General features: G+C 42.2%; 1 protein-coding gene across 2 annotated transcripts; it reads left to right on the top strand.

Moving 5' to 3' along the window:
- Nucleotides 1-1,263: 1,263 nt before the first annotated feature.
- Nucleotides 1,264-25,271, top strand: UTP25 (UTP25 small subunit processome component). Of its 2 annotated transcripts, none has more exons than XM_077813802.1 (12): nucleotides 1,264-1,406; nucleotides 4,043-4,082; nucleotides 6,195-6,438; nucleotides 7,397-7,603; nucleotides 9,898-9,986; nucleotides 12,924-13,334; nucleotides 15,034-15,253; nucleotides 16,981-17,183; nucleotides 18,481-18,663; nucleotides 20,102-20,214; nucleotides 20,700-20,945; nucleotides 23,582-25,271. In XM_077813802.1, the coding sequence occupies exons 1-12, from the start codon at nucleotides 1,303-1,305 to the stop codon at nucleotides 23,826-23,828; spliced, it is 2,307 nt and encodes a 768-aa protein (XP_077669928.1). In that variant the 5' UTR covers nucleotides 1,264-1,302; the 3' UTR covers nucleotides 23,829-25,271. The 2 variants fall into 2 exon arrangements, with proteins under 2 accessions (XP_077669928.1, XP_077669929.1); XM_077813803.1 differs by lacking the exon at nucleotides 23,582-25,271 and adding an exon at nucleotides 21,747-22,653 and having other exon boundaries at nucleotides 1,272-1,406.
- Nucleotides 25,272-27,150: the final 1,879 nt, after the last annotated feature.

The raw sequence follows: 27,150 nt of genomic DNA, 5'->3' as shown, positions 1-27,150 counted from the left end.
GAACCAACATGTAGAAGGTGATAGGTAATAACCAGCCACGTCAGGGGGCAGTAACTAACAAGATATCAGAGGCAGATCAACTTGTTTGTATCAGGATATAAAGATGTATCTCAGAGGGAGTATCTTTGTCCAGCCGAGGGGAGAATGGAAAGTCCCGCCATTCACTGACCTGCGTCCATTGTCACGGGCACCCATGTCTTAGTATCCTCATAGAGTCTGCCAGGTGCTATTACCGTGCATTGTTGACAATAAACCTGGCCTGGTGCCTTCGCACCTTAGCGAATCTTGTGGTCATTGGGCAGTTCGCTCGAGGTCTGCTGTGCCAGATGTCTGCACAGAGCTGGGGCAGCACATAGGGAGAACACACACATGCAGCCAAACATAACCACAAACACTACACCCACTAGTGTTTTTAGAAATATGCCTACTGTTGTATTTTTCATTTAAATTTGTATAAAATATACAGCAACACTGTCTGGCACGTCAATAATTTCCTTTTCCCGCTCTCAAAATGTTTTATAATAGTGGTTTTATTGTCCCCATTTTACAGCTAGGGTAACAGTCACAGATGGGAGAAGTGACTTGTCCAACGTCAGATAGCAAGAACTGAACCTGGATCTCGTGGCTGCCTGCAATGAGCTCCTGCTGGGGCATTTACTGAAGTCAGTAAAAAGAAAAAGAGTACTTGTGGCACCTTAGAGACTAACAAATTTATTTGAGCATAAGCTCATGAAAGCATCCGATGAAGTGAGCTGTAGCTCACGAAAGCTTATGCTCAAATAAATAAATTTGTTAGTCTCTAAGGTGCCACAAGTACTCCTTTTCTTTTTACTCTGAAGTCAGTAAGGCTCCGAGCAGATTCAGGGGTCTGCCTCTGTGGAACTCGTTGCATGATCAAGGCCTCAGTCTGATGCACAATAAACGTACAGGCCTACAACAACTTATTTACACAGCTGAACCCAAACTGGAGGAAGACAGCGGAGCAGCTTCTATTCATTTATAAAACACCTGCACTATGTGCCAGCTGCAGGAGAATTACTGAGTCCGATGAAGAGAGCGTAGAACTGATTGAACATCCTGCTGCCCGCACCATGGCTTATCCTTAGACACCAGGGCGATAGGGCCGGGATGTAAATACCACAGACAGACAGCTACGCACTCATGTAAAGGGAGAGGCCTGAGCTAATCCCCACCCACTCTGGTCCCGCCGAGGGGAGCGATTTGCGAGACAGGGAGGGATTACGGCTGACCGTAAAGCGCCGGGGAGCGGACCCACGTGGGTGCGGGTGGAGCCGCAGCGCCATGGGGAAAAGGAAGTCCCCCAGGCACCTGCTGGTCGGCAGCTTGAGCAAGAAGCAGAAAAAGCATCTCAAGGAGTTTGGGGAGGCGCATCCGTTCTACGACAAGTGAGCGGGCGCGGGTGGGGTGATCGCTTGTCCCCGGGCCCCCGGCCGTGGGGACTGACTCCCCGGAGCCGCCTGTGCCGCTGGGAGACTGCCCCTTCTCCCGCCGGCCTCGCACCCGCTCCGGGAAGAGCCCCAGGGGCCTTTAGCCTCATTCTCCCGCCCCGCCCCGGCGCTGGGGCAGCCCCCTGCTCTCAGCGTATGAATTGCCCGGAAAGAGCCGGGGCCGAAATGGGCGGAGGCTGGAGGAGGCGAGCGGCGCCCTCTGCCTAGAGGGGTCGGGCCCTGGCCTTGCGAGGCAGGACCTAACAAGGTGTCCGCAGCAGTCGCCCCGAGCTTACGCTGCCCCGGCTGCTCCCGGCCCGGGCGGCCCGGCCCCTGGGAGGCGGGCGGAGAGCTGGCAGCCGGGCCCTGGGCTCCCCGGGGTCACGACGGTGCCGGAGGCTGCCGGGCGCGTTGCCTCTCGGGGCGGCGCGGGCTGGACGGGGCGATGCTGTGGGGCTGGGGCTGCAGCTTGCCGCGCTGCCCCCGGCTGGGACAGGCTGAACGGGGCCGGCTTAAAAAGATCGTGAGTCTCTCTTTCACAAAGACCCAGCGAAACCCTCCAGCCGGGGAGGAGCCTGACCTCGGCCTAGGAAGGCGGCGGGGGCGATTGGAAAAAGCAGGTGACTCCTGCTGGGTTCCTGGCTCTTCGTGACTTTGGACAAGACGCTTAACTGGTCTGAACCTCAGCTTCCCCACTGCTCGCCCAGCTTTCCCAAGTGGGTGTAGGTCAGTGGTTCTCAACCAGGGGCCTGGGCCCCCCTGGGGGGCCGCCAAGCATGGCTGGCATTAGACTTGCCGTGGGTCAGGGCGCAAAGTTGAAGTCCCACAACGTGGGATTGCAGCCCTGAGCCCCACCACCCAGGGCCTGAGCAACATCACTTCACAGTGCCCCCTATGGTGTGAGGGGTCCCGGGCAATTGTCCTCCTCGCTACCCCGTAACACGGCCTCTGGTTTTTATGTGCAGAAAAACTGTTGTTGTGGCACAGCTGGGCTGTGGGGTTTTTACAGCATGGGGGGGAGCTCAGAGAGAAAAAGATTGAGAACTCCTGATTAGATCTTTACCTGACAAGTGCCTATCTATCCAGATACACTATTATTAAAGCTTCGCTTCCCCCCCCCCCCCATAGGACCAAACCTATTTTTTGAGTGTCCTGTGCACAGTAAGAGGCTTGGTGGGTTTCATTTAATTTTCTCCCCGGGGGGGGATGTTCACTGTGGCAGCATCTTGCTTTCACATGGAGATCAGGGGTCTTAGAAACCTGTCGGGACAGCAGGTTGTGTGTCCAGCTGTGCACCTGGGGGATGTGTTGAGGACTGTTGCCCCCTAGAACCACCCTTATCCAAGTTAGAGACTGTCTCTTCAAATGAGTGAGACCATACAGGTCTGACTGGGAGCCCATAAAAAATATGTTCGTATGACTCTCTACATGCTGTTACTGTCCCATGCAGGGACAGGTATAGTTTGAATGTTTAGTCCAGTTTATGTAGTGTTTGGCTCTCATGTAATTGTACTGATTCATCTGGTGATTAAATATAAAGATATCCTTCACTGGTATGGGATTGAATTGGTAGCCAGTATGTTGTACAACATTTGGCTTTGTGCTGTACATTAGTTTTTTCTAGAGTGAAAGTGGTTCCCTATTAGTTCACTGATCCTATCTTAATGCTGTAAATGCTTGTTTGCCTCAGTTAACTTTGTTGTATAAACTTGTTTAGCTGAATAATCTTGTAGTAAATTGGTGGCATATTGTTAATGTATGTTAGGGAATTTGTCTGTCAGAAGCAACAGAGCAGAATGCTTGGTTATTATGGCTTTTATGAGAGACTTAATATAACAGGGTCTTACCTCATCTACTGTCAGACTCTGCAACTGCCTCAGTTCCTCTCCTTCCCCAGTCAAACCACCACAACAGGTGCTTTGAATTACTTTCCCTTTCTGGGGTCTGGTTTGTTAACATCAGATAATAATTTAACTCAAAGCCAAAATTACCCACATGTGTTTTCCAGGCTCGGCAGTCCACTACAACTGTTGGGTGGGCTCCTAACTCCCTCAAAGACTTTACTTCTCCCCCTTGTTGGTAGCTCTAGCCAGACCTTTCTGTTTGGCTGGTATGGAAAGCAGGGTACCCTGTAGGAGCATCTCTGCTCCCTTAAAGCATAAGTATTTGTCTTTCTCTTTCTTTTATCCTTGTATCAGGGCACCAGTCCTCAGCTCCCCAGAGCTCTGAGACACCCATTCAGGACTACTCTTAGGTCTTCTCCAGCTCCTAGTTGCCCTCCTTCTGAGGGCAGCAGGCTCACTCTTATAGGAAGCCCTACCCCTGGGGCTACCATTATGTGATGTTTGTCACCTGACCCAAACTCATCACCTGGGATATGGAGTACTAGGCACAGGTGAGGCTGAACCCAGCTCCCCCTTAAAGGCCCAGCCCATGCAGTAACATTTAGCTTTTCCTTTAAGGTGGCTTTTAATTACACTAGGACTTATTCATGTTTATTGTTCCCTTTCCCACATTGTACCATTTTGTTATGTTGTATGTGGAGAAACTGTCAGATAATTAAAAAAAAATAAATGTCAACAATGTCTTTTCAGGGTTTCTGGGAGAGAAGAAACAACTGAAATTTGTGAGCTGGTAATATATTATTGCTATTTTTATAGTCCTCTTTGCATTGCTATTGATAGTCATGAAACTAATGTGAAGCATTAAACAGTATAGAGCTAATTTAGATGCCAAATCAAGATTTTAATTTAAGTAAAAACCTGCTTCCAGAATAGTTTCAGTGAAGTTAAAAACATCCATTGAAAATAGTTTATTTTGGTTTTAAACATTTCTCTGAAGGATTTGCAATCCAAAAATGTCAGCACTGCCTAGAACAGGAGAGCTGGGAAGTGAAATTGAATAGAAACTGTTGAGTCTCTTTTTGTCATCCAAGCTAAGTGGAGAATTTTTGCATTTCACCTAACAATAATAGTGAAAAGTAAATTAGACTTTTAAAATGGAGAGTTAATAATAAGTATAATATTAAATCTGAGAGTGTCCCTTGTAACTCTTTATTTTATTAATGCCCATTATGGGGTAGGCAATTTGATTTTCATTCTCCAATTAAACGGTAGCTTTTTGTGGAGTGAAGGAATTTCATTACAGTTTGTTCCACTTCTAGAGATCTGTAGTGCTTTAATTTTGTGTTGGTCTGGAAAAGGGAATCCCCTCCATCATCCCCTTTCAGATGGATGAGGAGGCTGGGTTCTTTTGCTATTTTGTTTCTTCAGCCATAGTTCATATTGTTGTTTACAGTATCTCTGCTGCCTCTCACTTCAAGGTGCCAGGAGCTGAAAAAGAAAATTTAATCTCAGCATGAAGCTTGCCAATATTTCTGCATAGTAAAATTGTGTTTGTAGTGCTGGCTGCAGTGTGAAATTTACTTGCAGTCATAGCTAAACATTGTTACGCAGGATCATTTTTATTTGGTGCACGCAGGGCCTTCTGGATCTCCTGGCTTTTTAAGATTCTTCCAAGGTCTGTATTGGTCATCTTATGCATTGGTCAGTTATGGTCACTCTTTAGGGTAGCAGGTTTGCGCCAGGTACCATACAATTCATCCAACTTGCGGAAGGCACTTTGCTGGGCTGGTATAGCAGACAGCAGCTAGGATTCTGGCTATTGCTTAGAGAGTCAGGGTTGGCCTGTCCACCAGGTTCCATACTCGTTATAAGGGACTTTTTGCTGACTTAATCTTTCAGAGACCAAGTTTTGCCTCGTTGAAAGTCAGATGTTTCTTCAATAGGAGAAGGATCTGAGCAGTGACTTTTTACTGATTACCAAGTGAGCTAAACTGATGCAGATCTCCACTAAGTCTCTTCCTATATGGGTTGCTCTCTTGAGTGTCCTGCACCAGTTTAATGGAACTCATTGCTTATGGAGACTACAAACATTCTGATCTCCCTCTGACCATGGCTTAGACTGACAGGGTCAAAATCTGTGTTACTCTATACTCTGGACAAGCCCATTGAGTTAAGTCAGTACAGAATTAGATCAACTAGATTTCATATTTAAAAGTCCAGAGGTCAAAGTTCTGTGTCCAAGTGGCCAGACTCGTCTGTTCCCAGAGAAGCTTGGTCCTCTGACGTGGTCAGAACTGTCATCTTGTACTGTGTCAACAGACTTTCCTTATAGAGATGCTCAGTGTGTTATTACTTATAAACATAAACTTCCTAACGAAGTTTCATTAATATGAAGCCGATCCCTATAAAGCTGAAAACAATATTGCACTGATAAGCTCTGTTGTAGATGTCTCTTACTCATAGCAATTTTTGTCTTGAAGTTTCTGATGCCAAAACTTTTAACTTCACTTTGAAGTTCTTTCAATCCCAACTGATCACAAGAAGCTGTTCTTGGAGAAGGAGACTTTCAAAACTACCCAGCAGATTTAGCCACACAGCTTCTATTGAAATTAAAGGGAGTTGTGTGGCTAAATCCGCTTTCAGAATCTCAACTAGGAGGCCTAACTTAATTGCCTGCCCTTATGGAGAGGCAATGAAACTATATAGGTCTGTTCAAGAGTAGAATCATGAAATGCAAAACTGAAAATGGGAGATCTTGGGCTGGCCACATGCATTAAATGAAAATACTGCTGCTTTGTGTATGTATACACACTAATAATTGTTATGCTGTTAGGATGCATGCTAACAATTAACATGCTGAAGGAATAATATGTATGTTCTGGAACACTATTTTCACATTCAGTCTGAGAATTCCGATCACTCAAGTGCAGAAAGTGATGGCGAGAGTGAACCAGAACAGGTCTCTGTGTATCACAAGCTCCTAGCCACGTTCAAGACTGTTCCAGATTCTAACAATGAAGAAGATGACGAAAATGAGTCTGAAGAAAGTGATGAGGAAGAAAGTGATGAAGAGTCTCAGGAGGGTGAAGATGGAGATCATACAGCTGGTGAAGAAGATGAGAATGATGTGCAGGACCAGAAAGAAGGTAGTTTTTCTCTAATGTTTGGGTAACAATAGCTGAATCGGCAGGTATAAACAAACCGCGACACTCATTAAAGCCTCTGTATCCCAGAGTGGCTGCACTGCATGCTGGGTTGTCTGTTGTGGGAGGTGGAGTTTGTTGTTCTTTTTTTTGCTGCTCTGGCCCTGAGGCAGTAGTACCTTCCATGGCTCCTGCAACTCTACGCTGAAGGGGTAATGGCTAATAGATCTATGTAGCAGTGGATACACCAGCCCCTAGAACCCTCACGGAGCAGGACTCTGCCAAGTCGCACAGAGGATGCTCCCCACCGGCACAGGCCATTCACCTACATTGCGGGGGTGGGAGGGAGATAGCTCAGTGGTTTGAGCATTGGCCTGAGAAGCCACAGTTGTGAGTTCAATCCTTGAGGGGGCCATTTAGGGATCGGGGGCAAAAATTGGGGATTGGTCCTCCTTTGAGCAGGGGGTTGGACTAGATGACCTCCTGAGGTCCCTCCCAACCCTGATATTCTATGGTTCTATGATACTCAGCACCTAGTTCTGCTGCTACCACAGAAGAGAAGGCAGGATTTGCCTCTAGAGGAATAAATATTTGAAATGGAAGGAAACTTTCTTTACAAGGAGAGAGCCTCATTTGCAAGGTTGGTTAGCGAAGAATTCTAGTAAAGAGGTGGCAGCTTTACAAAATTGTAGCTATTTAAAATAGGGTTGTTGTTTGGCCGCTAAGACACCCATCTGCAAAGATATATTGTTTAAAATAATCCTTTGGGCATCAGTGACCATTATGCATATGAGCCTTTGTTACTGTAAAACACAAACTGGTTCTGTTTTTGGAAAGAATATTGGGAAAAATAACCAGTAGCTAAAATAATACCTGGAACCTAACCAGCAAGAATCAGGTGTCCATGTAGAGTGACTTTTTTTGGAGAACATAATTCATTTCTCTATTCAATAATTCACAGCTAAAGACACAGCAAAGCAGATGCTTGGCCAGGAGCAAGCCGATGGAGCAGATACCTCCAGTGACCCAAAACATGGAGCAATTGAAGAGTTCACCGATGTGAAACATGAATCTGAATTTAGCCTGGAAACCAATTTCATGGTCGAGGAGAGTGGTGATTACAATGCAGATGAGAGGGAGAGTAGCTCTTCTGTCATGGTTTCAGAAGGTAAAATACAGTATTTGTGTAGTGAGCCCTCTCTAGTGGGGCTCCTGTAGTTTGATAGTTTACACTTGTTTACAATAGCCACACGCAGCAAGACTGCAAACTCCTTAAAGTCATGCTGTCTAGCCTTCGAATTCTTATGTTACATTTCTGTTATGAGGACTTGTAAGCCAGTTGTGCCTATGTAAGCTCACCTGGTAATGTGGATAGACAAATTGTCTTCAGATTCGGGAATCTATTTATTCTCCCATTAACAATGATGTGATTGTGACTCCTGGTAGAAGAGAACAGAGGACTGAATTTACCCACACACATACTATGAATTAAAAGCCCATCTCCCAAGCTAATCCAAACAGAACTAGACTGAAGTTTAAGAATATAGATGCCGTCTGTACTCCACTTCTAAATTTTCAAGAAACAGAGGCTGAGATTCTTATTCCTGCTGTGGCCCTTCTACACCCAAAAAAAGGGCGGGGGGGGCAGAGTCATGTAAAGTGCCCTAGAAGCCCTGTATCTAGCTGGAGGAGGATTCACTTGGCACAAGCATGGCAGAAGACAGCCATAAGGCTGACTTCTGAGCAAGCCCTCACAAGCTCTGGGGTAACAGATGTGCCAGGAGAGTACTCCGGAGATTCTGGGCAGTGCTGCAGCCCATAGGCCAGCCCAGGGAGGCTGCTGTAACTTAACCAGTCCAAACAGCACGTCTGAGTTATGACAGGGGATCTGCAGCCCAGGAATGGTAAGGCACAAAGGTGGCTTAAAGACACCAAAGCCTTTACATCTGTGAGTTCTGTGCTGTGCTTGTTAGTGATGCAGCTGAGAATCTCTCTCTAAACATTAAATCAAACTGGGATGTGCAACCCAAACTCCAGTGTTTGAATCACACTGCCGTGCATAATACAAATAACGGTGTGCGATGATGTGTGTGGCCTTTTCGTAATAAAGTAACATACCACACATTGGCATTTGCAGAATTTCTGTTCGCATTTCCTGCTATGTGGTTTTGATAGAGGGCATAATTTAAAAGAGAGAAATTATATTTGCATCATCCCTGGTGACACTGGCTTGTCTGCTTACAACAGCAGCTGATATTAAATCTGGGATGCAATTTGGTTATTGCTACATTAGGGTGGAGGCATCAAAGGGCCACGTGATGGGAAAAACTGTTCATTCTTGTTACCCTGGGGAATATTGCTTATGTTGTGAGAATTGCATTTTAATAGGAACTAGCAGCTTTTCAAATGCATACTTGGCACAGTGACATTGTTCAGCCTATAAACAATGTTTCTTTTCTTTGCGACATTGTGGACTGGAAGCTGCTTTTCAGCCTGTGGTAAAAGAGGCGAAACTGGGTCCTCTAGAACAACAGATATGGGTACATCAGTCAGGGAGCAAACTTCTGTCCTTGTCCAGCAGTGACTTCCTGAGAACGGTGGTAATCATTCACTTACCCTTGGCCAACCAATGCTGGAACCAATATAAAGAGTAACAAATCAGAGCAGCTGTCTTACTTTAAAGTAGTATCCTCTTCAGTTGCATTGCTGGGAAGAAATGCACAGCACTGCCACAATTTAGAAAACCCCATGAGTTCTGAGCGCTGGATAACCTCAAGACATTGGCACTAGGATTCTCTCTCTAGTAGGCATTTTTTCTTATGAAATGAGCAGTCCCATGTGATGCAATTACTATCAGGGCCTGATTTTCAAAAAGCTATGCCTATGACTGTACATGCTGTAGTGTATGGACAGCCACCTGATCTGCTTATGCAATTACTTCCCTAAATTAATTGAAAATCAGGCCTTTCAAGAGCTCAGAAGCAGTTTGGGAGCGTGGGAGAGATTAGACTAATCAGAGTCTTCACCACCTTTTAGGGAAATGAAGCAAATAAAAAATGCTTTTTCAAAAAGTTTTTCTCCCATAACTAGAACGGTGTTGAGATAATTGATCAAAAGCACCCTATCCCAAGCAGAGCTTTCTATGAAAAAGAAAATGGGCTCATTATTTTTCTTGCAAGATGTGAGGTACTAAGTGATGTTCAACAGTACTGTCCCCTTCACACATGTTTTGCAGTTGAAGCTCCACTGTTTCCAGCATGGTGCTATTTTTTTATGTTTTGTTCATATAAAGAGTATTTGATATTCTGTAGAAGTGAAATGTCTCTTCCCTCCAAGTGCTGTAAAATCATTTTCTTTAGCAACTGAGTTACCTGGTTCAAAAATCATGTATGACTCAACTTGCAAATCAGTTCAGGAATTTGATTCCAGTTTTAGTAACAATAGCTTTTGTTTTTTAAATAGATCCATTTAAGCAACATATGAACAAAGAACTGGAAGAAAAAGAAATAGGAAATCATTCAGCACGTTCTAAAAGTACAATTCAGCTGAAGGTAATGATGTGTTTGTTTCCCCATCATGAACTTATAAAAGTGCCTGCATTAAATGAAATTGATGTTTAGCTTACATTAGTCCTTTTTGTATGCTTTATTATTCCAAAATTCCAGTATCTGCACTGAAATAGATTCTGAATACTTATTACTGTTGGAACTCTTGTCAGCATTCAGTCAGACTGCATTGTTGCCTAGATTTTTTCTTTTTGTCTAGCTCAAAGCTGGAGTCAAAATTTAAGTTCAGATCTTCAACTGGAGTAAATGAGAGCCACTGAGGATCTGGCCCTTATGGTCTAATCTGCACTACTGAAATTAGTAGACATTTTGTTGTTGACTTTTGGTAGGATTAGGATTAGTCCCGCAAGGCCTGATTCTGAGAGGAGGCAAGCACCTGGGCACATGAACACTTGTTACCACAGGGATCATTCATCCAGTCAGACACCTTGATGTTATTTCATAGATTTAAGACCAGAAGGAACCATCTAGTCTGACCTCCTGAAAACTTAGACTTGTTCAGGATTTGAATCTGGGATCTCTTACACCTAAAACAAGACTCCTACCCTACACCAACAAGCCACACTTAATAGATGTCCTCTTTCATCTACTTGTTCAAATACAATTATCTGTCACTAAGGGTTTTGTTCACGGGGGAGAAAGTTAAAGATGCCCAGCACATGTAACATCTTGGATAAATTATCCAAGAAGTAACCTGCAGCTGTCAACTCTGTCCTCCTGGTAGTTTTAGAAAAACTGGTAATGAATAGGAATCAAAGCTGTATAGATAGAAAATACTTTTAGAAAATGAATATCATTTTTTATTACTTGGATTGCCATAGCATTCAAAATGGGCTAGACACTTTCCAAACATGGATACAGTCCTTGCCTAGAAGGGTATGCAATCTGTTTTAGATTTTTAAATTGATGGTCCTTCTCATTTGACATCTTGCTCAACAATTATCATTAGTTTTGCACTCCTAGTAGTGACTAACTACTAGTCCTAAAATGAACCACATAAAACACATCTTGATATTCATGTCCTAGGACTACTGTATCCTATTATTCATCTCCATGACATGTTACTTCTAGTTGCATATAGATTACGTTACCATGAAAACAGTTTTTTTCTCACACACACACACACAGAGCACAGTTATTCAACACAAGGGTAGATTGATTACAAATCACTGATCTTAATCAACAAGCAAGAAATCTTGGTTCGAATAATCAATTTTAATCTTGTTTTGCATTGATTCTCATTAATTGGTATAATTTGATACTTTTTTCCTAGTAAAAGAATATACTCTAAACACATTTATTGAAGCAATTACATAGCTTAACATATCTGAATGGCTTCTTAATCTTTACATTTTTATTATGTTAGAAAGTGGTGAATGATTTTCTTATTCAGTAAATTAATTTTTTATTCATGATTTGTGTCAAGCTGCATTTGAATGGAAATTGGAATTTAGTTTAAAAATCTACAAAACAGTATTTTAAATTTTTATTAGTTAAGTAATTAAAACTACCTTAAGTTCTGGATGCATAAATTAAAAAAACTAAGTTTATCAAAACATGTTTTGTATTTTAAACTACCTGATTTAGTAAACAAAAGAAGTATATCTGTAGTTAATGAATTGAACTGATTATTTCACCATATCCTTTACAACTTTAGAATTACAGCTTCATTCACACCTCATTTTTATTCATATTCTGCTTTTTCTAGTTTATTAAACTGAAATAAAGAAAAAATTTCTCTCTGCACTTGCAGAAGAGACTACTGCAGTCAAAAGTTGGACCGAGCATTTTGTCAAACTGTTGTTCAGGTGCTTAGACAGGATCACCAGATCAGTGTCTTTTTAAACTTTGGCAACAAAAATGTACTGCTTGAATATTATTTTTTCTTTAATTTAAATTATTATAATAAATTTAGGTAGTAATATAATTTGTCAACATTTCAAATAGGTTTCTTATGCAGAAAAATCACTTAATTTGCATTAAAAATGCAATTTCCTTCTTGGCTTCTTTAAATCATTTATTTTTATCCACCTGATACGTTGGCTTGCCCTCCTTCAGGCTGGAGTCTGATGTTTAATTGGAATCTTACAGTAGGCCATGATGTTATTTGTTGAAGGGTGGCCATAGGTAAAGACACAGAACAAATGCAGAGGTGATCTGTAAACTGATGCATGATGTACATTGGTAAATTGAGTGCAAGTGAGAACAAATGAGGCTAGGGTGTAACTTACTTTGTGAGAGGCGAGAAGAAGCTAGAGTCTTATTTAACTTGCCCCTGCTAATTGCTTCCTCTGCACCCATCGCTTCTGGCCTTTCAGAATGTAAATCACACTACCTTATGCTTCCTGGTTAAACTCTCTAAGGCGTAGCAACTAACATGTAATTTACATCGCCTCTGAATTTGGTCTTTGATCTTAAAAAAGTGCTTACGTGAATTATCTTATTTTTCATATGGTAAAGAAAGTAAATGGTGTGTTTACACCATGGAGACTATATCAGCATTGCTATGCTGGCATAGCCCCATAATGTACATGCAGACTACGCTGACAGAAGGAGTTTTCTTGCAAATATCAGAACACCACCTCCCTGAGCAAAGTTAGCTATGTTGTTGGAAATCCACTTCCATCAAAATAAGCTACATCTGCAATGGGTTTTGTTGGCATAGCTACATTGGTCAGAGGTGTGGTGTTTTTTCCACCCCCCAACCGAAGTAGCTATGCCAATAAAAACTCGTAATGTAGACCAAGCCTGAGAGATTGTGCATGTTGAAGGAAGAAAGGTTTTTAATTTGTATCAAGTTTGATAGACTAGTATTTCATAGTTATTAAAATAACTGCCATAGGAATGTATATTTTTAGCTGTATAGTGCTAAGTAATAAAGTAACACGTTTGATTTTCTTGTCTTTTTTTTTTTTTTTCCAGTGGCCAACGCTGGGCCAGTTAGTTTTTTCTTCTTCGTTACAGCAGCCGAGAACTTTTAAGCCAGATAAAGAAGCTGATTTGAAACGGCTTCATCTTCATAAGACTTTAGAATCCACCTGGCCAAAAGTGAACACCCAGTTCTTATCCAAACTAACTAAACAGAACAATCACCCGTTTACCCTGTTACAAAAGGAACTCTTTTGTATTATGAATCAGTACAAGGACTTGTTCTACCCAGAAAGAACTGCTTTAGGGAATGGGGAAGAAGTTCGTCATGCTTACTGTCTGCATGCAGTGAATCACATCCTGAAGGCAAATGCCCAGGTCCTCAGCAATAATGCCAAACGAAGGGATCAGAAGCCAGCCATTGATAATGATGATTTCAGGGACCAAGGACTCACCAGACCTAAGGTGGGAGGACTACATTAGCATAATCTTTTGCTGGGTAATTGGCCCTGCCATGCAAATGTCATAATAGTTTATCCTTGCATCATCCACTAGCTCTTTATATCTTTTGACATGTTCCCAATTTTTGTCTTTCCACACTGGCTGATCGTGTTGTCTTGAAGCTGTCTGTAAGTGGCAAGGGCAAATAGTCTGGGAAAAGGGCTAACTTCATTTTGCACATTTTGCAGGCAGACTAATTCCAGGAGACCTGTTTTTGTTGGAAGAGTTTTTCTAGTACCATTACAGATCGATGTGTGTCTCCTTCCTTGTTCTTATTCCATTCCTGCTACACTAGCAAATAAAGAACCTCCATATCTCCCTTTACAACTTATACTGTTGCTGCAGTTGGAGGTCAACATCTGTACAGACTGCCCCAGAAAATCACGTGCTGCCCTTAGGACCAGTGGAAATGGCTCTGTATAGTCACTACTCTTCAGGCAAAGCCTTATGAGTTCCCACTTCCTTCCACCTGTTTCTCAAGGGCTACTGTCATTGCAGGTCCCGCTTTGCTTCAGACGTTCTTTGTATCCGGTGCAGCATAACTTGGGACCAAAATTCCTCTGCTGTTATTACATAACTCTATTGCTATGTCAACTAAAAATCAGCAGAGACCTATCTGTATTGGCCCAAGGGGATCCAGTCCCATCAGATTTAATAAGGCCACTTTCCCCTTTCATTGGTGATGAGGCCCAAATTAGAGCTGTCCTGCAATCAAATTATGTTCTTGATAGGGAGCATGTCACTAAGCCACCATAAACTGATGGATGGACAGCTGGATTCAGTTTGCACTGATTTGTCACTAGAAGTGTAAGTGGCCTGGTTTAAAAGTTCCAGTGTTGGATTGTCGCAGTACGTTGTGGACTGATTACCTTTTAAAACCATCTGGTTTGGTTTTTTTTTTTCTTCTATTAGTTTATTTAGATATTAGTATTTTGAGTGGTGTTTTTACTAGAACCGAACTTAGATCCAAATACAGCACCAAGTCCAAGTAGCTGTGTAGAGGCGACTCCCGCCATTTGGCTGGATAATCTGTGTGCGGGGCTTTGCTAGCTTGTGTGGGGAGAATAGAAGGATCTGCAGAGTGGAAAATCCTCTGGTGCCAGTGGGCCCTGTCTTGTCCATGCCCTGCATGCTAATGACCAGAGTGTCCTTTGCAGAGCTGAGCTCCAGACCACGGTTGGGAGTAAGCACCTGGGCATCTAGCCCCATCCATTGTACAGCAGAACTTCACAGGTTCCTCTTCCAATGGTTCCTCTTTGCTCACAGAAAAGGGGGCTTAAGTTTACTCATTGCATTTCCTGTTCCAGCTGAGTCACTTATAGCTGACTCGCAATAAGGTGTTTGGAAGCCAACAGCTAAGGCCTGTTTTATTGGAAGTGCATTTTGAAGCACTTCACTGAGCCAGTTCTGGACCCAATCATATCTGTTCAGTCAGGCTTTCATCACTCAGGCATAACCCTCTACCTTAGAATTTGTTTGCAAGGGACCTATATTTCCTTTAATCCAGATGACACAATAATGGGTACTATGTGTAATAATAAATAAAATTCAGGCATCTTTGTATTTTTTGTGCTTCATAGGTTGATGTGCATTCCCTTCTTCTCTAGAGAAGACCTCGTTACTAAATAAAGTTATCCTTTTGTAATTGTGTTGGTCCATACAGGTGCTGATAGTAGTGCCCTTCCGTGAATCTGCCTTACGCGTGGTGCAGATTTTCATCAGCCTCCTTGAGTCAGAGAGTAAAAAACAAATAGATGTAAGTAACAAAAAGCGCTTCAAAGGGGAGTTTGGTTCTGATCCAGATGAGAAACCTCCCAACCTGAAAAGACCTGAAGATTATGAAGCTGTGTTTGCAGGCAACATCGATGATCATTTCAGGATAGGTAATAAAATCATTTGAGTATTTTAGTTCTAAAATTAAAGAGCAGGAATACAGTTTTCCTAAATGACTTAGGAGCCTAATTTCTGTTGACTTCCAATTAAGCTTAGGCTCCTAAGTGCCTAAATCACTCTTGAAAATGCAGTTTAGGTACTCTTGAAAATTTCATTCCAGGTCAAGGGTTTGTTTGGGTTTTTTTTTTTTTTTTTTTTTTTTGGTAAAGTAACATTATGAAGTCTTTTTCTGCTTCGTGGTTAAGATCAAGTTTAATATAATTTTAAAACCCAGTGCATCTTTTATTGGAGCTGGGGGAATCCACATTGCAATTGGGAAAGGATGGACTTGGTATAATCGACCTCTTCCACCTGTAATGACTATAGTTTCTCTTGATTTTTTTAAAGCAGTTTGTTTGCACTGAAGTTATTAATCAGTAATGGCCTGAGGAAAATTTAGAAATTCTGTAATGAGCAAAGCAATTTTCTACTGTATTGCATATGATTTCCAGCAGAGCTTTCATGCATGCAAAGGATGGGCAGTGAGTATGAATACTAGCTGAGCAGAAAATGTCCAGACTGTTCAATAAATTGAAACGTCATGCTGGCTTGGTAGCGTGGTATGCAGATAATTAGCTTGTGGCTTGATGCCATGAGGAGTAGATGGTTGTTCAAACTTACCTAGACAGATAAGAAGAGGCTCTTAAAATTATTGTCCCTTGGAAGATAAATTGGCCTCAAGATGTTTGATAATGTCATGGCAAATGCAAGCATTTGCCCCATCACCAGTGAATAGCTGTGATTTACTGAGTGTTACGCTGCTTTCTGCAGCCAAATCACTCTCCAATATCCCATCCCATGTAAAAACCTGTCTGATTCACCTACTGCTGTGAAGAAATGCACATCTGAATAGAGAGGAAATCGTCATCTGTCCTCTTGTAGCAGCATTGTGATGGCATCTATCACCATGTTATCTAGGCACTAAAATCCTTTTTAGTATGGATTAGGGAATGCATTTTAAACTCTACTAGTTCATTATTATTTTTAATATTTTTACAAAATATTTGTCAATGTTTTTGTTACATTGAATTGCAACTCTGTCTTGTGTGTTTATGCCCTCTGGTAGCTTATTTCTTTGGCTTGATTTCCAGTGAGGAGCTTTTAAAATACAAAAGGTAAAACCCTGGCCCTGTTGAAGTCAGTGGGAGTTTTGCCATTGGGTAGAATTCCTGACTTAAAGTGTCTAACTCGGGCACAGAAAGCTGTGGGCCCAAATACCATCAATGGTGTAGTCATGACCTGGATAACTAACTCATCACTTTATTTTTGTACAAAAGAAACAGTACCTAGGTCAGCCCAGCATGCCTGATATATTATGCTAGTGTAGAACCAGTGCCCATAAAGTTACTCCAAACTGGCATTGATGGAATTGAGAGCAGAATGGGTCATCCTGCCTTTATGAAGGAGGGGAGTGTTGTGTTTTAGTAACCTATGGATCTGTGAATGGTATTGATATATTTTTAAAGGTGCTCCATCCAGTCCTCCTTGGACAGAGTAAGATAATGATTACAACAACATTTAAAGGGGAAGGGTATAAACTGTGGGGGTGGGGGAGAAGGAGAGAGAATTGTGGGTTTTTTCATTGCATGACCCTTTGGGATGGGGGGAAAGGAAGTGTGGTGATCAAACAGCAGTATTTTCTTAGTATGTTTGACTTTTTTTGGTTTTTATTGGACAGGGGTTGCTGTTCTTCAAAAGAGCATGCGATTATATGCACCATTTTACTCTTCTGATATCATCATTGCCTCTCCCCTTGGCTTGAGGACCATTATTGGGGCAGAGGGGGAGAAGAAGAGAGATTTTGATTTCCTCTCATCGATAGAAATTCTTATAATTGATCAAGCAGATGTTTACCTGATGCAGAATTGGGAACATATTCTGGTAGGTTTTTTCACCCAATATTACTTTATTTGTTTGACATGCTATGCTATGTCTAACTAGTGATGTAATTCATCCCTAGCAATAAACTCTGTGTCAAATTTTCATTTTCTCTCTCTCTTCCCCCACTTAATAATGTTTCATCTCACTAACATTTTCATATGCTAAAAGTAATTTTGTCCTAAAATTACAGATGCATGCTGAAGTCTGCTAGGCCTATGATACTCCTTGGATTTCAGTAATACTCAGCACTTTTACTCTGTAGGTCTCAATATTTGGCATTTCAGTAGCACATTTTATCCAAATTTCTGTAAAGTGTTGATTAAATCTTGGAACAGCCCTATGAGGAAGATAACAGGGATCGCTTCACTCACTTCTGGGAGGGAACATAGCAGTTGTATGGCAGTTTACAATAATATTAGACAACATTTCAGGTCAGAAAATAAAGTAGAATACTGTATCTGATTGTAACTATGTGTAGAACTTGGGAAGGAAGTTGCTTTCTGTCTGCCTTGGAATTTGGCTTAGGCTGGTTAGCATCCCGATGGTTGCCGAATTTAGGTAATTCATAAACACTCCTTGAATTATTACTTAAAATGTTAGCTCTGTATCTTTTGGGGAAAAAATACATTGTTCAGTATATTAAAACAAAGCAGATTTCCATGAGACTGCTGGACTGAAACACCCTACTAAGGTGCCCAGGTATAAATTCCTAAGATTTAAGAAGCACCGTTAACACTGTGCTTTCAGAAGTGAGCTTGGAGAGTGTCTTTTTTAAGTAATGTGTCCCGGGGGGGGGGGAGCATAAAACTGAATATTAACAAAAAATGCATTCATTGATGCCAATCCAGAAGTTTCTCTGAGTGAAATTCACTGATGTGGCACATAAGCCTGGTGCTGTCTCCTCTGCACAGGGATGAGTTCACCATCTGTGTTCATAACTCTCACTAAGTGCTATGTGGGTTCCACTTGGGCTTTATTGATTAGGTCTAAAGTTTCTGGAACATGGGGAAGAAATCAGGAGCTGGGACCATACTAACAATGAAATCTACCTCACTTTAAGCTTCTAAAGTCTGCAGAGCTAATGACCTACTAGATTTCTTTTTACAGGGCCTAATTAAATTTCTGTACATCTGATGAGTGAGCAGGATCCAGAAAGCTGTGTTTTGGGAGGCTGCTAGTTTGTTATGCTGTTGGCTGACTTGTTCATTTCCACTCACTTTCGCAGTGCAGTTAACTTACTTGCCAAGTGTGCGTTCGTGGTCTAAAGTCACATACATCTGTTTCTCTTCATTTAAAGCACCTAATGAACCACCTCAACCTCCTTCCTTTGGAGTCCCATGGTGTAGATTTTTCACGAGTGCGCATGCTGAATCTGAATAACTGGTCAAAGTATTATCGTCAAACGCTACTGTTTAGTGCTCTTCAAGATCCCCAGATTAACTCCATCTTCAATAAGAACTGCTTCAATTACAGAGGCCAGGTGAGTTCACGGACAGGCCAATAACTATCTTAGATTTTGGAGGTAACAGGATCAGCTGCTTCCTACGTGTCCTCTTGTGGCCAGGGGTGACTCTTTGCTGCACCCTAGCTCAGTTTCCCCTCTTGATTCCTCAATAACTCTAACCCCCCCCCATTCCAAAAAGCACCTTTAATGAGTCTGGTGGCCATTCTTTGGGTTTGGTTTAAATAACATAAAGTTCTTCTACCCCATCTTAAGCTGGGCCCAGCCCCTCATCCCTGAGGTCTTGCCTCTGATGGTTCTCTGAGCCTCTGGAGAAGACACGAGGTCGATCCTGCCTTCTTTGTCTTCTCTGCAAAAGGAAAACTAAACCGGCAGCTGCGGGTTTCTGCTCAGCCATAACTCCCTTTGGTCCCTTCCTTATGGACCAAAGCAGGAGACTCTCTCATCCTGCAGCTTCACTCTGCAAACCATCCCCTGAGAGGCCAGGCCCTGTAGGCCTGGTTTAGTCACATGGCTGTCAGTTAGGTGACAGTTCAGTTTCTTCACTGTGGAGGCAAACAAGCTGCCATCACAGTGGACTGTGACCTGTCTCCCTTTTGAAGGGCCAGCCACCCTCTGACAAGATGCCATGTTAATCTTCAACATGAAGAAACAGCAATAGAAATTCCTATTGTTTGTGCATGTGCCAATAATTCATATAATGCACATCAGTTTTTAATCTACAGGACAAGTGCAGCCTGCACTAAGAACGATCTCCAATGGCAAACTATTGCCTTAAGCAACCATTCTTATACCCAGAGATTCCATTGCAATTTTATTTGATCTATTAGATTTTTTTTTTATTTAATGTGTTTATTATGGCAGTGCCTAAGAGCCAGCCAAGAAAGGACCCCATTGTGCTAGGCACTGTGCGAACACAGAGTCATTACAGAGACTCCTGATGTGACAAAGTTTCAGGTCAAATTTTAGGGATTGGTTTTGTATCGAATCTTATAAACCTGACTATTAATAGAGGGGTTGTGGGGGGTTTTTTTTGTTTTTTTGTTTTGTTTTTGGTTTTGTTTTTTTGGGGGGGGGGGGGGCGGGGGTTCAATGGAATTTTTGTTTACATGTTACATTCCCTCTAACTTGCTTGCAAGCCAAACATTATAGCATTGTATTAATCCATGAGAACCAGAAAGTGAAAATGACCATTGTCCAAGACTAGCAAAAGGCATACAGAAAGCAGTGAGTTAGTTCCCACTCCCATATCCTCCTAATTGCCATGTCACGTATAGTTACGCAGATTCTGTGTGGAAGTAGGGCTGGCAGTAGTTCTCTGTTGACTTGTTCAAAACAGCCTCGCTTGTTGCCTGAAGGAGTATGTCATCAACTGAAAACTGATTAGAATGTGAAGGCTTTTTAAACACCACTTACGTTTCACTGCTTCTCTAACTGTTTGACTTACCCTCTGCAGGTAGCTGTAAGGAACGTACCCTCGATTGGCTCCATTAGCCATGTTGTGGTACAGCTTCCTCATGTCTTCCGAAGGCTGGAAGCTGAAAGTTCTATTTCTGTAATAGATGCAAGGTAATCTGTTGCCGAAACCATTCTGCTATGCCCCAGTGCCTAGTCCAGTTTAGTGCACTCTAGGGCCCACAGGGCAGGTGTACCTAAAAATAATGAAATAGTAAATAGTAATGTGTGCTCTTATTGCTCATGAGATGCGGGTTAGACACTGCAGTCAAATAAATGCACTGGTACTTTTCTCTCCCCTAGTCCTCGCTCCCTGCATTTTTCTTTGTAAATATTATAAACAACATCACAGAACCCTTACACTGATGTACCTTTGTATTTAGCCCTTCTCAAGTCTGGAAACCTTGGTCAGTTTAAAGAGTTTTTTGACTGTGACACAGAATAATAACGTTTGGGAGTTGTGGGGGGGGAGGGGGTTGGTGTTCTTTCTTGGTTTTTTTGGTAAGGTTTCTCCCCCCCATTCTTAAGAAAGCTCCTTTACATATTGGAAAGATGGGTATTGACTCAGGATAATATTCATGTGCATTTTCTTAACCCAGGTTTCAGTTCTTCATTGACAAAGTTTTGCCTGAGTATCGTGATGCAATCATGTCACATACACTCATTTACATTCCATCGTATTTCGACTATGTGCGTCTTCGAAATTACTTCAAGAAGGAAGAGCTGAATTTTACACATATCTGTGAATACACCAAAAGATCTGGTATCTCCAGAGCAAGACAGTTCTTCCTCAAGGGAGAGAAGCAGTTCTTAATTTTCACTGAACGCTTCCACTTTTACAAAAGGTAAGTCATGGGCCAGATTCTGCTTTGAGATGCACATATGGAAATCTGAAGGCAAAGTCTTGCCCTTGGGATATGCTAGCCTCAAACTAGCAGTAATGGATGGGTGGTGGTGGTCTGGTTCGTGAACCAGTGTAACCTGTTTGGAGAATCCTTCTTAGATTGAAGTAGGAGACTCATGAAATATTAACACAAACAAAAATGGCAAGTATTCCCTTAAATATTTAATAATACATTAAATACTGTACAGGGTTCAATGTTGGGAGTTGGTAAATGCACCCAACTCCCCACTGACATCTGCAGGAACACAGCACCATCCAGAATTGTCCTCATAGTCATCACAGTCTGCATCTGTGTTGGGATAATTCCTTTCACCTCTGGAAAGGAACATGGAGTTTGTTCTGTGACAGCAGCACTACTAAGAGAGTTTTTAGGGGGCCCATTGTAAGTTTTCTACTTGAAACAGTAGAATTTAGTAAGGCAACCCGAAATTACAAAAGTAGGATTCTGCTAGGAGCCCAGAGGCTGATGAAACTGACCTTGCGTAAAAGTTATAGGATCCTTATTGAGCACAAGTCAGGGTCAGGGTCTCTGCTAAATTACATTCAGAAGAGCACCTACAGCTGCTCAGTGCTCCCAGCATTGCCTCAGGAAGAATGTCCCCACATGACTCTCCCAATCTCTGTACAGCAGGATGTAGACTAACTTGAAAATCTCATCTTAAAAAAAGGCAGTGAAAACATAAGCTTTGTGCCCATAAATTGACCTGAAACACTCACATCCTGTATCCTTTGAATTTTACAGTATCGCAGAGCCATCTCTTCAACATCCATCATCTGAGTATAAGGGTCTTGCTATTTTCAGTAATACAGATCATCCAGCAGAGTGTGTTGGGTTTTTTGTTGTTGGTTTGAGCATTCTCTCTCTCCCCTCCCCCCAACTCTAGCCTTTTTGGCCCTTTAGAATATAACTTTTCTGGTTTAAACCCATATTCTAAGTAACTTTCTTGAAATGGTAATACTTAGCATTTTAGGGGCCAAAGTGGACAGGGTTGGAGTTGACTTACATCAAGGTTGAATTTGGCCCTGCATCTTTCAAGTGCCTTACAACTATTCACTCATTCTCCATAAGTTCCCTATGTGGCAGAGAGATAACAATATTAACATTTTGCAAACTGAGGCAGGGAGGTTAAAGGACTTGCCCAAGGCCTTCTCGAAGGAAATTATAGCAGAGCCAGGTTTAGAATTCTGGAGTGTCCGGTTCTCAAGTCCTCTCTTTGGTGCAGTAAACCATATAGTGACTCTTACAGCATGTAGAGTGCTTAGGCTGGTAGTGTGACAGCTTCCCAGGGTGTCTCTCTCCAGGTTTTAATATATACATTTGGGTATTTCTGTAGTTGATTTCTTCTCCCTTCCTCTCCACAATAGTCTAGGAAAAAGCATTAAAACTAAGTTAATGCTGGATTTTAAAGAAGGGGGAAAAAAAGTCCAGATGTGTAAGTGACAAATCAAGGCTATTCAGAAAAAGTGCTTATTCCTGACTACAGCTGATCGGGTTTTTTTGATGGAATAGTTTTCTGTTTGAAAAGGCTGTTTAGTCTAGTCTAAACTTTCCTGTGCAACATTTGATATAAATTTTGATTAAATTTTCAACGGAAAAAAGTAAAAATGCATAACATTGGTCAAAATAAAACATTTTTGATGATTCTGAATCGGTTTTAATTTTCTTTTTGCATGATATTTCAGTTATTCGTTCTGACTGAGAACAAATCTTGTTTTGAAATGTTGGAATTTTCTGTGGAACGGAAATCCCGGTTCTGAACTGGTTTTTGTTCTGACTAGCACATACGTAAGATTGTTCCAAGATTCCAACAGTCTTTTGGCTGTTGTTACATCCTTGGATGTCGTAAAAGCATTTTAAGCGATCAGATACTTAAACTAGTCTACATTCTACTCCTCTGGTAACTCCTAATGTATTGCTAAAGGGGATTTGGATTTTATTTCAGTGATGTGGGGGGGGGGGGAGAGAGAGCCAAAAAAAACCTATTATCTAAATTTAAGCCAGAAAAGGGATCTCTGTGGGTGGATTTGTACAACCCCATTGAATTGCACTGGTTTAATTTGGACACCGCTGGGGCACACTACCCACGTGAATCCCTTTGCAGGACCAGGGCCTTAGTTTGACCAAGTTTTACTGTATTAGGATTAAATCCAAAAAGTTTGAGTTCAGTGGGAGTTGATGGTGCTCAGCGCTTTTCAGGAAGTGCCCAATACCTAGCAGGATTAAGCTCTAAATTCTGTTTCTGTTTAAGTCAATGTCAAGACTCCCAGCCATCAGTGGATGTAGCACTGGACTCGCAGAGCTCAGTCATGGAAGAGGCTGAGTGCACTTAACTCCAATTGAAGTCAGGGAACTGGGAGAGCTCAGAGCCTCACAGGATTGAGTCCTGATGAAGTGAACTGTAGCTCACGAAAGCTCATGCTCAAATAAATTGGTTAGTCTCTAAGGTGCCACAAGTACTCCTTTTCTTTTTGTGAATTTACTATGTAACTTTCATAAATGGACAGTGTAAATAAAGAGTTTCTGAAATCAGATTGCAGAATACAAGATTGTGATAATGGTATTTTTCCCTAATTTAGATACCTAATAAGGGGCATCAGAAACCTCATTTTCTATGAGTTACCGACCTACCCCCATTTCTACAGCGAGGTTTGTAATATGCTGACAGCCACAGCCAGTGGAGAGGAAGCTACTTGGACTTGTACTGTTGTCTATTCAAAGTATGATGCTCAGAAGTTGGCTGCTGTGGTAGGTGTAGATCGTGCTGCTCAGATGCTGCAGTCTAAGAAAAACGTGCACCTTTTTGTTACTGGAGAAAATGAATGAACAAAGTCATGGACCGGGACTCTTGTATGGACTTGGATCTTTTTGTCTAACATGCACAGTGATGCTGTTTTTTAAATAAGGGTTTGGGGAGGAGAAGATGTATCAAAAATATTTTGTTGGATCTTGTTTTACAGGGTTAGTTTGTATATTTAAATACTCCCACTTAAGCCAAAGAGGGAAGTGAAAGGTGCCATTTAAGCAAAGCACGTGTGCTGCTGCTTTTGTGTAAGTGCACAAGCTTAAAAAAAAACCTCGACTTTCCTGGCTAACTTACCCCCTGTGCTCTGTCTGCATCCTGGAAAATGTTCAGTAAATGGTTTTGGGGTGAAAAATGCCTCGTCGTTAGACGATGGCACTCCCTTTCCCCCATTCTCCATCGTCAGAAGCTCCCTATGTTCCTTCATCAAACGCAACTTTCCGCTGTCTCGTTCGGGGGAAATTCTTCCAGATGTTGAGTGTGTTCATGCAAGACATTCTGCACTCCTTACACCCCACATTGCCCCTCAGTTGAGGGCAGGGCATAGGCAGAGCCATTAGACGCGGGGGGCCTCTGTAACCCAAGCATGTCATTGAGTGAGTAGCTGAAAACACCTTGACTTGGCCCTTTGAGAACAATTTGGGGTAGGAGTTAATGGATCTTCACTCGGACTGATTAAATGGTCAAAATTTCACCACATTCCATCCTTACAATGCTAATTTCAGTCCCAGTGTTTAAGTTTTATTAACACTATACTTTCAAAGCCAAATGCACACCATTGTGCTTTTCTGCACACTTCCCTTATGTGTGCAGATCCCCAGTGTGCACACCTAGTTACAAGATCACCAAAGCACAGGCATAGACTGCTGTAAACCAATCCAAACTCTTCATAGACAGTTTGCAAAATTACTTGGAGTATGTCTACACAGCAAAGAAAAACCCGCAGCTGGCCCATGCCAGCTGACTCAGGCTGTGGGGCTGTTTCATTGCTGGGTGGACTTCAGTCTCAGGCTGGACCCTGAGTCTGGGACCCTTCCAGCCTGAGCCTGGAAGTCTACCCAGCAATGAAACAGCCCTGCAGCCCAAACCCATGTACCCTTGGCAGCTGGCATGGGCCAGCTGCAGGTTTTTCTTTGCTGTGTAGACATGCCCTTCATGAGTTTCTGAATACCTCAAAGTCAGCGATCTCATTCCATGGTTTGTGGTCCAAAGCCCTCATCTATGGAGAGCTGTGCTGCCTCTCCTTGTTTACAGGAATTGTGTCATGAAAAGAAGCCAAAAATATATCAAATACTTTCCTAATGTTTACTTTTCCATATAAGCAATTGTAGTTGCCATAGGGACATTATCTGATTGTGGATGGAGGGGCTGGTGGTCTGTGTGATCCAAAGTGGGAAGGGAAATGCCTTCAAGCTATCTAAAGTGTGGTCCATGCTGTAATAAAGCTTAAGGAATTCCTCTCCTTTCCCTGATCCTTAATTAAACTGAGTTGCTACAGGCTAATATATAACATATAATGTTTTGCTATCTGCTCTCGAAATAGTGGTTAGTGTGTATGTAAACAGGGAAAATTTAACTCCGGTAAACAAGTACATATTGTGGTAACACTGCATAATTTCAGCCTGTTCCCATATCATAATCATTATTATAATATTGTCAGATGTTTATCTGAGGTGATCATCTGTTGCTATTGTCAGTATGAGCTGTCAGTTCAGCCCTTTAGAAGCATAAGTCTATACAGCTGTTTGCTTTCTATTTTAGTGAGGCACTAAGGCCCAGTTGCAATGCTGAGCACTGTGGAGCCTGACTTTTAGGCACCTAGAAGATGCTGCAATCCACAAAGCCTGAGCTGGGTGCCTAGGCTCCATTTACAATGAAGGGAGGAGAGACATGCCTTAAATTGATATGCCAGGGCAGCGCACTGCCTAAACTAGAGTGAGGTAGTGAGTGTGCATGCCCAGAAGCAAAAACTTCGGTGTCAAGTGACTGTAGGTGCCTACAGGGTTAGGTGGCAGCCAAGCAGGAGTTTTGTGGATCACAGTGATTCCTAAAATGGGACTCAGGCACCTGAACACCTTTGGGGCTCAGACTCTAACTGGTTATTGTTTATACATCTCTGTCCTTTAGCTCAGGAGTCGAATGCCACTAAAGGCTAAGTTCTTTTTCCCTTTGAACAGCTGACACGTGACAGATCTTTGCCCTGTGGCGTTGCTCCTTTTTTCCTATGTTTTCTGGACTTGATGGAGGTGTATTTTGGTCAGGGTCATAAAAGCAGACAGATAAATGAGGATTAAGTGTTTTTCCTCTCCACCGGATATGCTTATCACAGAGAATAGCTGACCTCTGAGAAAGCTAAAGTAGGATAACTACTTAGGGAGATAAAGTGATACAGTACAGCTCCTCTGCTAGCTGCAGTTTAAAAGACAGAAAGATTATTTGGCTAGAATCTTAACTACGAAAGGGCCTGCTCTTACTCCCATTAAAGTCAATGGCAAAGGTCTTATTGACCTCAGTAGGAGCAGAGTGGGGGCCCTAATTTGTTTATCCCAAAGTCTTTTATATTAATGCCACATTTTTTCTTTATTCAAAGGAAAACACTCTTTAGAAAGGCTACTCAGAGCTGCCAATTGTCTCAGCATTTGCGTGCGTCTATGTTCTGATTTGCATCTTCAGAGATCGTTTTGCTGACTATAAATTCTAATCTATTCTTATTTTTTAAAATTTAATGGATAAATGGGTTGACTTACACCTGACAGCTGTTAAAAGCTTGATTTGGCACTAGCCTTGCAAAGCACACGGGTGGGATTTTTCTAAAGCACTCATCATTGACCTAACTCTGCTCCGTCTAAAGTTGATAGTAAAACTCCTATTAACTTCAGTAGGAGCGGAAATAGCCCAATGCTAGTGAGCACATCTGTAAATTCCACCCTTAGTCTAACACTAATGCAGGATAGAGCAGCATTGGTATGTAAAGGCTTACGTCTGCTAGAATGGATAGCACCCCACCCAGTGCAATCTGCATCATGTCTGTTTGTTTCAGTACCAATGTCTGGTATTTGAATGGAGGGGCACATTCTGTACTCAGCTACTCCTGTGAAATCCCATTGATTTTCAACATCACATTGGTGGCTTGTGAACAGAGATGTCAGTGATTTTCAGTGGGTTTACAGTTACGTGAGTGTTCAGTAGTAGCCCCAAATGCAGTGAGTTACCGTTGTATGAGTGAAGCTGAGAAGATAATTTGGCCCAACATGGATGCAAATACATTAATGTAGTGCCCATCTTTAAAAAAGGGAAGGAGGAGGATCCGGGGAACTACAGGCCAGTCAGCCTCCCCTCAGTCCC

Source organism: Eretmochelys imbricata, chromosome 3 (assembly GCF_965152235.1).
Source record: "Eretmochelys imbricata isolate rEreImb1 chromosome 3, rEreImb1.hap1, whole genome shotgun sequence".
In the NCBI taxonomy this organism is placed as follows: Eukaryota; Metazoa; Chordata; order Testudines; family Cheloniidae; genus Eretmochelys; species Eretmochelys imbricata.
Note: the sequence above shows the minus strand (reverse complement) of the source record. Positions and strands in the feature narration are given on the sequence as shown.